The 17,289-nt window shown below is 38.9% G+C and overlaps 1 protein-coding gene across 10 annotated transcripts in view; it reads right to left on the reverse strand.

Annotated features, from left to right (window-relative positions):
* ppp1r9a (protein phosphatase 1 regulatory subunit 9A) overlaps nucleotides 1-17,289 on the reverse strand; it is a 164,125-nt gene that overhangs the window by 34,824 nt on the left and 112,012 nt on the right. For all 10 annotated transcript variants that reach the window (XR_010007119.1, XM_062983851.1, XM_062983850.1 and 7 more), the window contains 5 exons: nucleotides 16,586-16,741; nucleotides 10,984-11,037; nucleotides 8,460-8,689; nucleotides 6,019-6,115; nucleotides 5,575-5,746 (listed from right to left, as the gene is read on the reverse strand). Coding sequence is in view for 9 of the 10 variants with exons in the window: in XM_062983851.1 (XP_062839921.1) it covers nucleotides 5,575-5,746; nucleotides 6,019-6,115; nucleotides 8,460-8,689; nucleotides 10,984-11,037; nucleotides 16,586-16,741 (709 nt within the window). In the remaining variant the exon portion in view is untranslated. The remainder of the gene's footprint in view (nucleotides 1-5,574; nucleotides 5,747-6,018; nucleotides 6,116-8,459; nucleotides 8,690-10,983; nucleotides 11,038-16,585; nucleotides 16,742-17,289) is intronic.

The following is a 17,289-nucleotide window of genomic DNA, read 5'->3' on the forward strand; positions in this document are numbered from 1 at the left end:
GTAACCATAGTGACAAAAGGGTACAGACTGACTGAGGTTGTACAACTCCTGGCAATAGTTGCATCTGACTTTATTAAAATTATGTTTGTGCTGCACTGTGACTCTCAGTTCTTACCTCCACTTGGATGACATTCTTTTTCTTTCCCTTTTAATGTGAAAAAAGACTATGCAAGTTTGGTTATGATGACTTCTTATGAGGCTGCATTTACATTAGAGAATGAGGACTCAAACAGATATAAGGTTTTTCTTGTAGTTAAGGTCATCAAGTTGACTTTGACTTGTAGCAACTCTACAAATAAGAGACCTTCATGTCACTCTATCTTCAGCTCAGGACTTGCAAATTCAGGGATGTGTCTTCCTTGACTGAGTTTATCCATCTGAAATAAAGTCTTCCTTTTTTTTCTTACTGTGTTCTACCTCACTAATCATTATTGTCTTTTCATTATAGTCTTACCTAGATTAATTGCCTGGCTATTATTTTCTCTTCTTTTCAAAATGTAAATTACAGCTGGGCTGGGGATAATGCATTATCAGGACTGGGACTGCTGTGTATAAGAGGGTAAACTTTTCCCTCATGTAATAATCCTAGAGCCCTTTCACACTACATGATGGAACTGCTATTATTCCACTTTAACTGCCATGTCTGCATCCTGAAGCTTGTAGTTTGCTTTTGTCGTTGTTGCTGTGTGCCTCCGAGTCCTTCTCAACTGACGCCAACCTAATAGCAGCTCTATCACAAGCCCTTCTTAGCATGATTTGTTTAGGTTATCTTCCTCTGAGGCTTAAAGAGGGTGACTTTACCAAGGTCATCCAGTGGTCTCTAGGGCTGTAGTCCAATACTCAAACCATCACAGCAAGCAGGCTTCCCTTCTGGATTATTGCTTGAATTAATTATATCATTTCTGTCTGCAGAGATGCTAATTCCTGCAGTTTATCTTGTACTTAATAAACTAAAATAAACGTGTTGAATAGAAGTGACAAAAGAGCAAGAGTTGTAAATAACCAGATACCTTTAATCCCAATTTTGGAAAAAAAAAGATGGGGTATAAAGATGATAATGGAATGGGTAGCAACAGACATTAAGATCCGAGCTGTGGTTAACACTTGTTTCAAGAATGTATATCTCTATTTTTCAATCCAAAACTTCTCTCTGAGTACTGCTTTCACTCCCATTTCTTTTCCCATGACTCTGACCATGTTACTGTTGACATTCAAAAGTACATTTGTGTACGTAGTGCATTAAAGAAATAAACAGTTGCCTTATGCAATAAATATGGCAATGCTTTTAAAGTCTGTGGGTTATGAACACAAGATCATATGAATCAAAGGATGTAATTTATCCCAGTGAAATGAGCAATGTATTGTATACTTCTCTCCAGAAAAAAAAAACTTTCTTTGGACTACAATTTTCACATGATCCCTGGTAAAATATTCTGGGACCCTTAGACCAAAAATGAAACTTTCTGAAGCTCTGCCACTTTTTCAAGCAAGTCCTCTGGGCTAAACTCTAAACCCACCATCACCATATACCTTACTATCACATCCTGCTTTTGGGCCTCCCATGAAAGTTTTGTTAGTCTACTTTTCACATATTGAATGCTATGAAACATAATCCACTGGTGTCCAGACTCAGGACAGGTACTGTTTTTTCATGTCTTCAATAACAACAAATTACAGAAGAAATGTAAAAATAATTGAACATTGTACACTGTACATCCTGAGATTTGCTTTCTGCTTTTTTGCTGCAACACTTCCATCATTTATCCGCCCTTTTATAACAATTCCTTGTAGTACTACTTGTAGTACTATCACCCCACTAATTTTCTGTTCTGGGAGGCACAAATAAAGCTGGAAAGTTAATGGCATTAACAGTCATATTCATCCCATTGACTGACTCACAGCTGAATACAGAAGCAAGTTACTTTTTTCTTCCACAAGAATTCATATTTCAACTAAACATTTAATATCTGTGAAAGAGACCTTGGATAGCAACAGTGTTTCAAAATGTTTTCTTGACACTACTTAAGTGCCATCCAACTACTACTACTTTGACAGCCCAATCCCCTTTCTGATTAAAAAAATTAAAATATTTAACATTGCAATTTTCCATCTTGTTCAATGGACATTTTATAATAATAATAAAAAAACTTTATTTATACCCCGCCACCATCTCCCCAACGGGGACTCGGGGCGGCTTACATGGGGCCATGCCCAAAACCATACAATATAACAGAATATAAAACAACATATCATAACACAATTTAACAATACAGTGAATAATAACATACATTACAACCCAAAATTCAGAAAAAGCAATAAAAACCAGGGCAGGCCACATGAACACTAAGTTAAAACTCGGTGAGAAAGACATATGAATAAAACCACGTGTTGAGACATGCAACTATATAAATCTTATTTCAACCATTACTTGCTGGAATTTCTTTTCATTTCATTCTTTCAGAGCAATAGCAATCAGAGAATGCGTGTTAGTGCTTAGTTCCCCAAACTAAGGCCCACGGGACGGATCTACCCTCCCCAAGGCATTTTTCTCTCCTCCTTCAGTTGCACCTTGCCACAGGTAAAGAAAGAAAGAAAGAAAGAGGAGGTAGGGAAGGAAGGAAGGAAGGAAGGAAGGAAGGAAGGAAGGAAGGAAGGAAGGAAGGAAGGAAGGAAAGAGCCACAAAGAGAGCCATGGGGACACTGTGAGGTAGGCCCCTCTCAGAGCCCCCATTGTTGTGTCCTGACACAATAGCAATGGGTGCTATATTCAGAATTTAATATTTATTATGTCTAGATTTAAGGTGCTACTTTTTAAAAAAGATAAGGTTTGCTACTGAACTATGCAAAAAACAATCCTGAGGCTTAACATCTGCTTTTTAACTGAAAGGAAAATACAAAAATAATTCAGAACAAAATGCAAGGAATTCTAAAACGAGATAGATTCTGTGTTACAAAGCACAATACTAGAGCTCTACAGGTAATATAAAACTGATTATACTATTCTTTAATAGCCAAACTGATACAAATAACTATAGCATAAATCCAGTTGTTAATGCTCATGAAAGAAGGGCCTTTAAAAGAACAGGCATTCGAGTTGATTTATCAAGTTCCCATTAACCCGTGATTTATTACAGCTGAGACTAACCACTGAATTCCACTCCAAGAAAATAAAAAAACAGACCAAATCCCCATGTTTGCAATCAAGACACACATATTAAAAATAATTATTTTATTAAAATAAAACATACATTTTATTTACAATATCTAAGATGTGCTCAATGCAGCATTTGCGGTGTATTATTATCAATGGTTAAGATAAAATTTCTTCCTGGTGTTCCAACACTACTATTATATAAAAAAAATTAAAATGTTGTACACAAAAGCATTTTTCCTATTGCTTGCTAACATTTCTGAGACATACGGCTGTACTATTATACTGGCTTCAGGCTGGCCCTGGATTCAGTAGAGCATTTTCAAAAGAAATGCTCTGAACAATAAATAGTTACTGCTCTCCATGTCACATATAACAAATAACACACATGCTACTAAAATTTTGCCATGAGCCATTTCTTTCCTTCTGTGAAACAGAAATAAATCATGCTTGTATAATACAGTCCATGACAATTACCACCTTCTCATATTCCTATGTTCACACACATCAGGATAGGATATCTATTTTCAATACTGTAGGAGAGGAAAAAACATCCGAGTTGCAATGTCTAATGCAAATCTTCATCACATATATATTTATTGCATGGAAGAAGAAGAGGAATGACGTATTATCTGTGGTTAGTAATACATTTGAGAAGAAATGATTTAATAGCTGCTTTTTGCCTGGATTGTAAAATGATCTCTTTGACTGGAAGAACCACAGAATTATATCACTAAGAAAATAATCCCTTGCTGTGTGTGGTTATTTCCCCAAAAGCCTTCCTGTTACATCGGAAATTTCCAGCTGCTGCTGTATTTTTCAACGTTATGATGTATCAGCTGACAGGTACGTGCATAAAAATATATAAAAAGTTAGGCCAAATTAACATATTTTCTAACTGAATATCACAATGCCTTTAAATCTGAGCATAACAAGGTCATTTAACAAAACGTGCACTCTTCTCACTTTTAAATATCCACATTTAAACATCCATATTTTGGCCTTCTAAGACCAATATAGGCCCTGGAGAAACCTTTTTGAAGCAAAAAGCGACTTCTGCTCATTTCCTGTTATAAAAAGCCTCTCCTGGACCTAAAAGGAACCAGGGCCACATTCCCACCAAAAACCTTTCCTTTTATTTTCAAAGATAGTTGTAATGGGGGAGGGGGGGTTGTTACCATTGCCCAAGGTCTACTGAGGTTACAATGCTGCCCCCAGTCTTTGAACACTAGCACATTGGTACGAGTTGATTTCCACAATTTATTTAGTTACTGTATGTTACTGTATTTGTACCCTGCCCTTCTTACCCTGAAGGGGACTCAATAGGCAATAATTCAATGCCACATAAAATAGACATATAATAAAATAAACATGTACATTAAAAACATAAAATTAAAAAACAGATAAACATTAAAACCAGTTATTAAAACCACACAATCCGAAATCATAGAATAGGAGATTCACAATTTTTTTTTATTGTGACCATAAACATATGTAGTCATTAAATATGACAGGGAAATGACCAGAGGGCATCACTCCATACACATACCCCTGTCCCATGTGAATGATATGATAACTCCTAGGATGACCAAATGTGACATATTTTGCCTTTGTATTCCACATTAAAAATGATTTTCTCTAGGTTTTGGGGCCAAATAGTTCACTTTTTTTCCTGGCCAAAACCATGTGAAAAGAGCAAATATGGCAAGTGCCTTAACATTCCCTGCCTTAAAACCTTTCCTTACCTTACTACTAGAAGATTATACATTTCCGCCCCTCAAAAGCTATGCATCAATACCAGCATGAAGACAAGGTCAAAGTCATGAAAGCAATTTACAGATTACGGGAGAGAACGGCTTTCTTTGCACATATTCTACTTCTCTGAGACTGCTCAGGTCTGATCTCTTTTTGGCTGCATCTACACTGCCCTATATCCCAGAACCTGCTTCCAGATTAACTGCTTTGACCTGGATTATATGAGTCTACACTGTCAGATAATCTGGGATAAACAGATAATATGAGATCAGATAGGGAAGTGGAAGATATATCTAGGCTGAGTTTTATGTATGCAAATACTATCAATACATCACATGCACAGTTTCAAAGATTGAATAATTGGCTTTTTCTAGCACACTGAAAAAAAGATTGATCAATTGTCATGTTTGTCTCCCTGCTACACAAAGTAAAGAAAAACAGATATAGGCCATATTCATGAATGTACATATCTTTTTGATTTCTCTAATTGTATGATGCAAATACTGAATAAAACTATGATTAGGTCTGATTCATTAGATATAATTAGATCAGATACGGCAATTTAGTCACCACATCATGTGTTTACATTCAGAAAACGTTAAGTTCTCCGCAACGACATCACACAAAAACAACACAATTATCAGGCTTATCATGTGGGTCAAACAGACCTTGACTTAAGGCATCCAGGCAGGACACTTGTTTTGTATCAAGGTTTTCCATTGCATCTCCTCTTGAGACTTCTCCAGGAGACGTGTGCCTCTCGAAGATGTTATTGTTGTTGTTAACTTGACTTCCATTTTGCTTCAGTAATCTGAACACCTCTGTTTCCAGTTCTCTAATCTAGGAGAAATGCAGTCAATATTAGCAGAATCCTGTACGCTTCCCTTTTCATCAGAAAAGCTGCCAGAAATATTACCAACACACATTTATTTAGTAACACATACACATACGTGAGAGCTCCTTAACATTATTCCCTTCCAACACAGAGGTACTCTTCACACAGTACAACAGTTATTGTTTCTTCAAAACATGTGTAAGTTCCTTCTACACAAATTGTAAGAAGACAACTAATAATACTTTCCCAATAAAAGGAAGTAGTGAAAATGACTTACGCGAGCTTGTAAACCTTGAACTTCGAGAAAATGGGCTTTTTCCAGATCTTCTATTTTTTTTCTTTCAGCTTCTTGTCGTTTAATAAACTCAAGTTCTCTTAGGAAAAAAGAAATGCGGGTTAGAAAAAAAACTTGTTAAGTGGTAAGAAGAACCACAACAATTTGCTAAGGCAGTACAATTTAATCTGTACTTTCCTAGGAAATTGCTATGTTGATACAAGATTTTATACTAATCTGACAATAATGAACACACAATAGCAAGAAGCTGAAAAGAATGGAACAAATATTTCCCCATTAAAATGAATAAGCCAAGGTTACATTGTAAAAGAGATAAACTTGAACTATCTCTGGTTTGCTTTATGAAAGCATGTTAATCACTGCAACTGAAAAAGTGAAACCAAATAGATGTCAGTTAGAAGCATATTATATAGGTTGAATGGTCTAATACAGGTATGGGCAACCCAGGCTCGGGGACCGGATGCAGTCTCTTGGGCTCTTTTCTCAGACCCTCCTCTCTCTCACCATCCTATCCTTCCTTCTCTCTTTCCTTCCTTCCTTTCCTCTTTCCTCCCCCTCCTTCCCTTTCTCTCTTTCTCCTTCCTTCCATCTCTTTTGTCTTTCTTTCCTTCTCCCTTCCCTTCCCTCCCTCCCTTCATTCCTTTCCACCTTTCCTTCCTTCCATCCTTCTCTTCCTCCCTTCCCTCTCTTTTTCCTTCTTCCTTTCCTCCCAGGGGATGTTTAGCTGGGAGAAGAGAAGGTTGTGAGGGACCATAAGAAGATGTAAAATGGTGTCCCATTGAGGAGGAGGGATGGGGAAAACAGACTTTCTGCTGTTCTAGAGACCAGAGCACTAGTATTGTTTCAAATGGCAAGGAAAGAGATTCAACTGAAAAGATTAGGAAGAACTTCCATAGGATAAGTGCTATTGGAGAGTGGCATAGGCTGCCTCAGAGTGTAGTGGAGTCTCCTTCTCTGGAGACTTTTCTGAAGAGGCTGTCTATCGGGAGTGCTTTGATTGTGCCTCCTTGCATGGTAGGGGGTTGGACTGGGTGGCCCTTGGGGGTTTCTTTCAGCACTAGGATTCTAGGATTATATATAGGGAGTAGGAAATACGGGGTCTAATGGATACACCTTTTCTTCTCCCATCCATCATCTCATCCTGACCAAAGCTAACTCGCTTGAGATCCAAACGTTTCCCATCTTTCCTTCACTTTCTGCCTCTGAAAGAGAAGAGGAAGGGGAGGAAAGGGCAGGAAATGGACTTGGGGAGAACCCTCTCCCTCCGGGCCCGTCCACCCCACTCTGGCCCACCACGCGACCTCCAAGTTAGAAAGTTTGCCTATGCCTGGTCTAATACATAAATGTACACATATAGCTATAGTATTTGTTTATTTTGGTAAAATGTTTTTATTTTTAAGTTAATGTTTAATTTTTTGCTTTCAGTTTGGTGAGGCCTTGTAACTTTTAAGATATATATATATATATGTATGTATGTGTGTATATTTGAAGGTTTTAACTTAAAATGGATATATTTAGGTGTGTGTGTGTGTGTGTTTTGTAAGCTTCAAGCATTAGGACCAGGCACTGTAAGTTCCATTTACTAATTACATGGTTTTACCATCTCTCCAGGTTTACATAATTCAATAATCCTTATTTTTGAAGCATCATGGGTAATACTCGGGCTACACCGTTATTTGGAAAGCAGTTCAACTGAATACAACAGGAGCTACTCCTCAGTACACATCCCTAAGATTGTGCCCAATATTTTGTTAGAAACATGACAACATGTGGTGATTATACAAAGTAAAATTGTATTTCAATCACAGAGCTTCTAAAACAGCTTTTCAGGGGGGAAAGAGGTATTTTGTAGATGTGAGTGTGTATTTGGGCTTATACATCTTTAGAGGGTTATTGGAACCAGTCTTTTTGGAGCTGAGGAAGTGAGAAAGTAAGCAGGCAGCAGTTCTGTTTACTTATTATATACACCCAGGCTATGTTGGGTATATATGCCAATATTATATATTATTTATATCAGAGATATTAGTCAGAGAAAACAAGAAAAATCAATGCCATAGAGTGGTAAATGTTTCAAACTTTGAGAGAATAATTGTTCAAGGCTTCCTTATGCCACTTTTGCAACGAAATGGCATTTTAAAAAGAGCTGTGTGTGACATTTCTGTTGCACTGTATTTCACATTAACTTAGGGTAGGCAGGGAGATTGTTCCCTTTTTATCATCACAATAATCCTGTGAGGTAAGCTAAGCTAAGAAAAGGCTTCTGGTCACCCAGCAAGCCATTATGTTCAAGCAGAGATTTGAACCTGCATCTCCTCATTCCTAATCCAAAACAGTCTGAACACTATCATATATTGATTCTCTGAATGCACTTAATATGGAACCCAGTAAACAGATTGAGGTATCAGCTTGCAATTGCTACTTACTTTTGCTGAAAGTCCTTAATCAGTTTCTTGGCTTTGTTGTATTTCTTCTCTAGGGCCTGATATTGGCTTTGAGTCTCCTTCAGATGTTCATTGACAGTGTGACACAAGGTTTGCGCCTCAATCCAGTAGCTCTCGAGTTTCATCATCCTGTCCTTATTCTCCTCAATGTTCTGCTGAAGTTGGTTCTTCTCCAGCTCCCACCTTACTTTCTCGTTCTCAGCAGCCTGCAGCTGGACCAAGTAAGACAGGAGCATTTTAATTCAGCTTTACTTGACTGGAAATACTAGCATGGATAGGACAAAGCAGGACGGCTTCATGGATCAAGAGGGGAACTTCTTCCCACAATTTCAAAGGGAGGCATCTTAAATTCTCTGTCTGTGAGTTGACAAAGTAAAACAGTGGCCCACAACTTTTGAGGGAACAGTATGATAGAAATACTAGTGTATACTATGCTATAATATATATTTCATAGCTACATGCGTTGTAATCATTGGTCCTGTATTTGGAACTTCATAAGCTGCTTTGAGTCTCCTTGTGGAGAGAAAAAGCGGGGTATAAATAATAATAATAATAATAATAATAATAATCTATTTAAACATTTCAAATTAAACACTTTTATGAACTCAAAAATAATCTTAGTTCTAGTTTTAAAACTTCTAAATTATTTTTGTTATTTACTTACTTATTTTTATCCCACCTTACTCCCAACATAAGGACTCACAAGGCAGTTAACAATAAATATAAAACAACGATAACTGAAAACAATATAAATAAAAAGGTGTTCCCCTTGACTTGAAGTCTAGTCGAGTCTGACTCTGGGTGGTGGTACTCATCTCTATTTCTAAGTCGAAGAGCTGGCGTTGTCCACAGACACCTCCAAAGCCATGTGGCCAGAATGACAGCATGGATCGTCATTACTTTCCCGCTTGAGCGGTATCTATTTATCTACTCACATTTACATGCTTTTGAACTACTAGGCTGGCAGAAGCTGGGGCTAATGACGGGAGCTCACTCCGTCCCACAGATTTGAACCGCCGACCTTCCGGTCAGCAAGTTCTGCAGCTCAGCGGTTTAATACGCTGCGCCACCATGGCCCCAAATATAAATACATAAAATATAAAATAAATTATCAGTAATTTGACAGTACATTTATATTTGACACTAGCTGTGCCCAGCCACGCGTTGCTGTGGCTAAGTATGGTGGTATGGGAAATAAAGTATTGAGGAATTGGTGGTAGTTAAGGTAAAGGGTCCCCTGGGCTGAGTGCATTGCTAGGAGACCAAGTGAGTGGAGCTTAACCTTCTAACTGGCAGCAATTAGATAAAAACAATTATTCCTCTCCCTCTAATTAGGACTTTATTTTTCTTTTCTTTTTGTTGTATCAACCTAGAGGCATGGATGAGGGGTTGTGCTGTCAATTTTCGAGGTTGTGGGGTGTTTACTTTTGTTGTTTTGTCCGCTGCCATGATGCCATCACTCTTTTATATATATAGATAGAGGAAAAATCACAAAGAATGCCTTATAGGTATTGTACGATCATTAAAATTAAAGGAAACTGTTGAAATCTGTAACTGTGTTTTAAGTTCCACTAATATCTGCATAATAATTTGCTTTATTTAGAAGTTTGGGAAGGAGACTTGCAAACAGTCCAGCAAACAATTTTTTTTAAAATTATAAATAACAGAATAATGTTTAGCTAACAACTGCTGAAGACTATATGTCACCAACTTCCACCTACATAGATTTTTACAATTAGATCAGTTCTGGAAAAAAAAGAATTCTAAGTTAATATAAACCAAATGGGAAATCAAAAATAAATTTTAAAAATGAGGCTGGAATTTTCATTTAAACTTGCCCTTATAGACTGGTCTCACAAACATAAATGACAACATGAAGACTTTGTTTTACTGCTGAGTTTTCCCTCTTTCAAAACCTTAAAAACCAAAAGGAACCACTGCGACTTCAACACAGAAGTTAAACTGGAAAAAAAATTGATTCTAAAACACGAGACTATGAAAATGTGACAAGTAAACAAATCAAAGAGATTATGAGCTTGACATGCTAATTGATGTAATAAACAAAAGAATCTATTTTATTATAGGAGTAAGTAGCATTTAAAAAACAAAATTTGAGCTAAATGCTTTTTATCAGTGTAAGCAGAGAAAGTGATAAGACTTTGTGCCTTCAGACCACTGGCGACAATTTTTTTTTTTAATATGAAAAGAAAATGCTTTTGCCTATTTCTTTCCAAGCCTGTTACAAATCTAATGACGTGGGAGAGGAGTGTACATTTACTACCTAATTGCAGCCATTTTTCCCCATAATAATAGACCTCTCGGTCTCTTTAGGACTCAGACAAAACTATTTTTATCAAACCAAGCACTCCTGAGCCACTGCACGTTGTGCTTTTTCTCAGTATGTTTTCACAGTGAGAACTTATTTTTCTCTGCCTCCCTCTGGATTCAGCCCACAGCAGCTGGAAATGAAGACTATTGCCTTGTAGCAGACAGAAATCATCCTTACCTTTGTTTTCAGCTTCTGAATCTCAGCTTCTGTAACTGCATGTTTGATCTGCAACTGAAAATGCAAAACCACAAAGCGAACAAATGAGCAGCGATTGTCACAGCTCCAGTGTTAATTTTAGTTTAAGACCTTCTTCGCTGCCACCTGAATACTGTTGTACACACAGCAGAAGGCCCACAAAAGTGCTGCAGTGCAGTAGGCTGTAAATTAAAATATCTAGCTCGGAAAATGACTCAGTCTATGCAAGTTAATTAAAGAAAAAATGTTGCTGGCTAACCTCTCAGAATCTCAGATCAGGCCAACCAATCCGCCTGGACAAGTCAAATTTTTTGAAGGGGAGGGAGATGCCAATTGCCGTGCTTGGCTTGTTAGCCAGCCTTGATTTGAATATCCCAGTGCACACAAATATTCTTAGAAAGCCTTGGTGCGTGGATTAAGCAGGCATGTCAGAGAGGGCAGCTTACACAGAAGCTGGCTATTAAAAGGCTCCAGTAGCACAGAAGTGACAACTCACCCAAGTATGTACTGCTACCAAAAGGAAAGAGTGCTGAACCTTTAAGCAAGGACAGGGACCTGCCCTCAGGTGTCACTTATTTGAGTTTTATGCCAAAACGAACATGACAGAATCTCCAGCTCTGGACTTTTAATATGCTCTTTACAGTGGGCAAATGGGTCTGGTTAGAACTGTGAAAGATCCCCTCTGAGAAATGGCAATGGTGAGATTTTAGGAGTCCAGATCCAAAATCAAAATTAGGAATGCAACTACAGGTTAGATGAGAAAGGGTGTAAATATTTATTTCGGAGATAAATTTTAAAGCCAAATTTGCATTTACACAACATACACACACCTACACACTGTTTTAATTGGTGTGTGTGTGTGGTGGGGGGAGGGGTCACAGTCCAATCAGAGGTTCTTAAACTTTTCCCCTTTCAGTTTGAGAAATGTTTACATGACCCCGGATATACAGGTTTATAAAATAGGTATAAAAATAAACATTTACATATCAGTATTTAACAAATCAGTATTTGCAAGGCATGCTAAACTACATGATTGTCCTTTTTATGAAGTATAGCTAAAGCATCTTCTTCAGAGTCCACTGTAAACACTTCACAACAGATTTGTGTAAATGTCTAAAACATTAACCAAGTGACATTCAGAGAATTTAAAGTCTTTTGTGGCCCCAACACTAAGCTAAGAGGACCAGAAATTTAAGAAGCAGTGGTCCACATTATGCATATTATTTCTCATGGCCACATTTGGCATGTGTCCTCCCTTTTTGTACTAATGTGCAAACACGTTGCTTTCTTCATTGTATTACTGAACTTTTTCTTTTCCTTTAAAGATAAACTGTTGTAGACATGCTCCATTCCCACTATTTCTTCTCCCTCAAAAATTGTAGCAGACATGCTTACATTTTCCTCCTTTCTCTATTGTGGAGGACTGAAAAATGTTATGAACTTCAAAAAGAGAGAGAGAGCAAAACATTTACTCTTTTTTTTCTTTCCTATAGAGCATGATGAATTCTGGATTCTGATTTATTTCTCTCCTTCTTGCACGAGCAAAATAAGACCCAACTATAGCATCCTAGCTGTTTGCAACAAGTCAAGCATAAGAGTTAATGCGTGTGGATAGCTAGTTATTTTTTTAATTTTTAAATATATGCCTTTTCTTTCTATACTGAGGCAATTAAGATAGCTATCAACAATAAAACATATAAATCCCATAAAATAATATATTTAAAACTACTGAGCGGCACAGTCAAGTAAAACATGGGAACCAATATAAACAGTGACCAGTTGAACTAAAAGGAGCAGCCAATCAGCTTGGCAGGATAAACAAAAAGGCATTTGTCTGGTGGTAGAAAGCTTGACAGATCATGACTATTCCAGGCCCAGAGCCAAAACCTGAGACCCAGGGATGACCCTGGTGATGTTACAAGGGGAAACTCCTAGTGATGCCATTAAGCATGATACCTCTTCTCTATCAACCACAATTGCATGGAGCATTCAATTCAAATAAAAAATACCAAGTTTAACAAATAGAGAAAAAGCAAAGATATACCCTTTTTATTATTCAAGAGCATTTACATCCCAACCTACATCTAAAAAGGCTTCTAGAGGTTTACAAATTATTGATTTCACAGTTTCCTGCCCTCAGGCTTATAATTTAAATAAGACATGACACACAACGAAAAGGGGATGGTATCCATAATTTGCCTATTTTTGTCTTTCCCAGAGGCCACAGCGGTGGTAGCTGAGGTGGAGAGAGAGAGTCCTTCATTGTTTGCTGGGGGTCTACGTATGATGGCAACAACTTGTGATCTCTCACTTTGTGATATGAGGAAAAGGTCCAGGTCTTGAAAACAGGGGGTTCATTATTTTTGTCCCACCTTTCTCCTGTTATAGTAGGTTGGGGGTAGCTAGATGGGTATCCCTAGGAAGCCAGTCTCATAGTTTGTGTGCAGACATTAGCAGAGCTATTCTTCCATCTCCACTAGGCAAGACTCTCAAGAAACCCTCAAAAGAAATCTTTCTCATTTATCTCAACACTGAAGACAATTCATATGATAGAATGTGATCCTATCATCTGGCTAATGTATTTAAGGCTACAGCGTTAGAAGGTGATGCAGCGGCCATAGAAGGTGTCAACGTCTTCGTAAATTGGCATCTCAGAGCATGTAGACTATTGTAGACCTAATCATATCAAGATCTGGCAGAGGTGGGGCCCAACATGAAAGCAAAATCGGAGTCAACTTGTGGATGGGATGGAAAGAAGCACAGCGCAGGGCATTCTGGGAGTGCAACATGGGAACAATAAATCAGCGGCCCAACTGCCTTAGGTTGCAGAGACCAAGACCAACAAAGAATTAGTGGCTGGTAGGGTGGTGGGGCCTCTTATTGCCCCACCTCTTCATAATTTCTAGGTTTTCCCCTTGGGGGCAGTCCCTAAACAGACTCCTGTTGAGTACAGGCTTCTTTGTCACCTCCATTCTTATAAGAGGCCTCAGTCATTGACACCCTATCTCCAGAGCTGTGTACTGTAAAATATACATCCTTTTACTGCAGTCCACTCAATCAAGGCTAGCGGCCTGTGCCCTTATGGCGAATTGGGACATTCAATCAGCATTCCTGTTGCTGCCAGTGCATTCAGCTGATGTCAACCTTTCCAGATTCCAGTTTGAAGATTATTGGTACTTTGGTAAAGCCATGCCAATGGGTTGTGCCATTCGCTGTTTGGCTTTCAGGTCCTTCAGCGGCTTTCTGGAATGGGTAGCCAAGGCCCAGTCTGGTTCTAGATTTATTACCCACTATCTGGATTACTTCCTGTTTGTTGGTAAGCACGGCAGCAAGGATTGCCCCTCCCATACTCAACGCTCCAGTGGCAAGACTCAAGGCTCAAGAGCTTTTGTACAGCTCATTGTGAGGCTAAGTTGTTCTCTGTGGCATTCACAACAGCCTTTTTGTGATGCATCGGTTGGGGGAAGTGGTAGCTCATGCCAAGACAGTTTTTGGGAGAGCCTTGCAACTAGGGGATGTAGTGCTGCAGTAAAATAGCTGGATCTCTGTTTTCAGAAATTCAAAACAGATCAGGCCTGAAAGGGGGACTATAATTACTATTCATGGGCCACAACAGGGGCAACTCCGTCCAGTCTGGGCCTTGGCTCGCTTCTTCCATGTTTGAGGCCCTGCCGCACTTTTTGTTCACCAGGATGGGAGCGCCCTATCCAGATATCAGTGCATGGCCATCTATCATCGGTCCCTTATGGAGCTTGGCATGCCATACGTGGATTCAGATGATCAGGAATGGGGCAGCCACCACTGCCACCTAGGGAGGGATCCTGGTAGGTATAAAGCGGATGGGGTAGTGGTTATCCTCCGTATGCACCTCATACATTCAGCCAAGCCCCTAGCTACAAGAACGGGAAACTGCCGGGTATTATCTTTATTTGCTTTCAAAGGACTGGTGTACATGAGGGAAGGGTAGCTATCCATCTCCACAGAGCAAGATACACCAGTCTGGGAGCAAACCATGAAGGGTCCTCACAGGGAAGTATAAGTCAGGCACAGTGGACAAGTCACCTAATCTACCCAATGGCAAGGTATTAGGAGCAGGGTGGCAGACTACTTGCAAAGGGGCTGCATCCACTAATCAGTTCCCATTCAGTTTTCTCCGTTGAGATTTATTGGACTACAACTGTCAGGGTTGGCAGTGGGGGAAGGAGGTTCCCTCCCCCCTTTGTGGCATTTGGCACGGGCCCTGGATCTGATTTGGGTACCTCCCCCTTTACTGGAAGGGGGGAGCATCTGGGTAGCTTATTAAGGGTGTGACAGTACCAGTGTCCTGGGACAGAACTGGTCAGAAAACTGCCTGAGATCCCTACCGTTGTTTTGTTGAATCCGTCAGCAGCGGGCTGTCCGATTCCTGATCCAGAACCCATGCATGGCTGCCAACCCTGTTTGCATTGTAACCAATAAACAAGTTATGGTCTTTGGTTACCCCAACACTGTATGTTCATCTATTTGTGTGGGGAGAGTGAATAGAGGGTGACCAGGCAAACATCTTCACTGCACAACTGCAGATTTCAGTTTCATTACATAGCTCTTAACCCCTCTGAACTATCTTTGTCAAACAATTCTACGAACAATCAAATTATATATAGGCTTCTCTGTGAATTATGCAAAACAAACATAGATTGTTTTACTGGCAATCCTCGTCAAAAGTCACATTTAACATAACATTAGTGAGACTGCCAAGAAAAACAGAAGGAACCAAGACAATGGATACAGATGTGGGAATTTAACCGTCTTCCGCCACTCCTAGGCCAGAAGAAAAAAATCACTCACAGCCTCAGGTTTACTCCTGGAAATTTATGAGAAAAAAGCAGGGCATAATGTACATCATAGGGATATTTTAAAAGGCCTCATAATTACAGATCCAGCTCTCACAACATCCTATGTCTTTTGTCCCGTCTGGATAAGCACCAATATATTCTAGGAACTTCAAAAAGCCAAATGTAATCCTATATATCTTCACTCAGAAAAGTCTGATAGTATTAAATTGGGTTTATTTGACAGCCAAGTATGCATCAAATTGCTGCCTTAATCCAAATTCGAAATCAGAGATTATACATATATATATTTGTAGTGAACCGAAAATATTAGATAAAAGCCTACTAATAACTCATTCAAACGAAAAGAGAAAACAGGACAAAGTTAATACCTATAAAATAATCAGATTTATAATTATATTTAATCCTTTAACTGCTAGCCACAGAAAAGTTGCTCTTGAGTAATTCCATTCGAATCAAAGTACCTTAGTAAGTGAATAGGTATCTTTTGTTCTAGTAGCTTGTATTAACTTGTCTGTGGATCATTAACAGCACCACCTTTATAGCAACAAATGTTAAAATTGGCCAAATCTGTCTCATTTAACAAAACAAGTCCTTGTAATGCTCAAGCCCATTTGCATATATGGATTTCAAAAGCCAGTGAGAAATCAATTAAGTCATTTGCAGACAGGAGTCCACATCATTGAAGGATGCAATGATGTGAATCAATACTGTCTGGAATCTGGCTATCCACTCCCGACGCTACGGCTTACCTCTTTGAATTTGTGAGCTAGTTTGCTAGTGTCCAGTTCTGCTGGGGAAAACATGTCCTCGTTTTCAGGAAGCTCAAACACTTCGATGGCCATATCTCCTCCTGGAAGGATAGGCCCCATGTCATCCTCGTCTTCATCAGTGGCATATTCCCCTGTCTTAGAAGCACAGAATTATAGCATTTATGTTATTGTCTTGTCACCAGACAGTCTTACTGTATAGAGGTTTCCAACACAAACAATTCTATAACAGCCAAATGAAGATAAGTAAATATGAAAAGACGGCAGTGGCAAGCAGCAAAGCATGGAATCTTTTGGAAACTATGCAACATAGATGCAAGATCTAAATCCTAGAACTACAGCAAAATTCTAAATGCTTGGACTACAATAACTGCACTATGTATTCCTCCATTGCATAGGTCCTGTCCTTCTTTTATAAGGAGTGCAATGATCATTCTCTCCTCACAACTACATTGTTGAAGAGAGGAGAGGCCCGGGCCCTCACAATCTTTCTGTGACAACGCATATATAGAAACTTCCTTGTACTATGGCTCTCGGTTTGGGTAAGCACTGTGGTTTTGTCATGTCAAGACAACCTTTTCCTCTCTCCCCTTGCCCTAATCTTCTGCTGAGAAAACACTTATTTTTTTTCCTTCCAGAGAAGCAACATTCTTACTTCTTGCCAATAAAAACAAGGTCACTACATT

Source organism: Anolis carolinensis, chromosome 6 (assembly GCF_035594765.1).
Source record: "Anolis carolinensis isolate JA03-04 chromosome 6, rAnoCar3.1.pri, whole genome shotgun sequence".
In the NCBI taxonomy this organism is placed as follows: domain Eukaryota; kingdom Metazoa; phylum Chordata; class Lepidosauria; order Squamata; family Dactyloidae; genus Anolis; species Anolis carolinensis.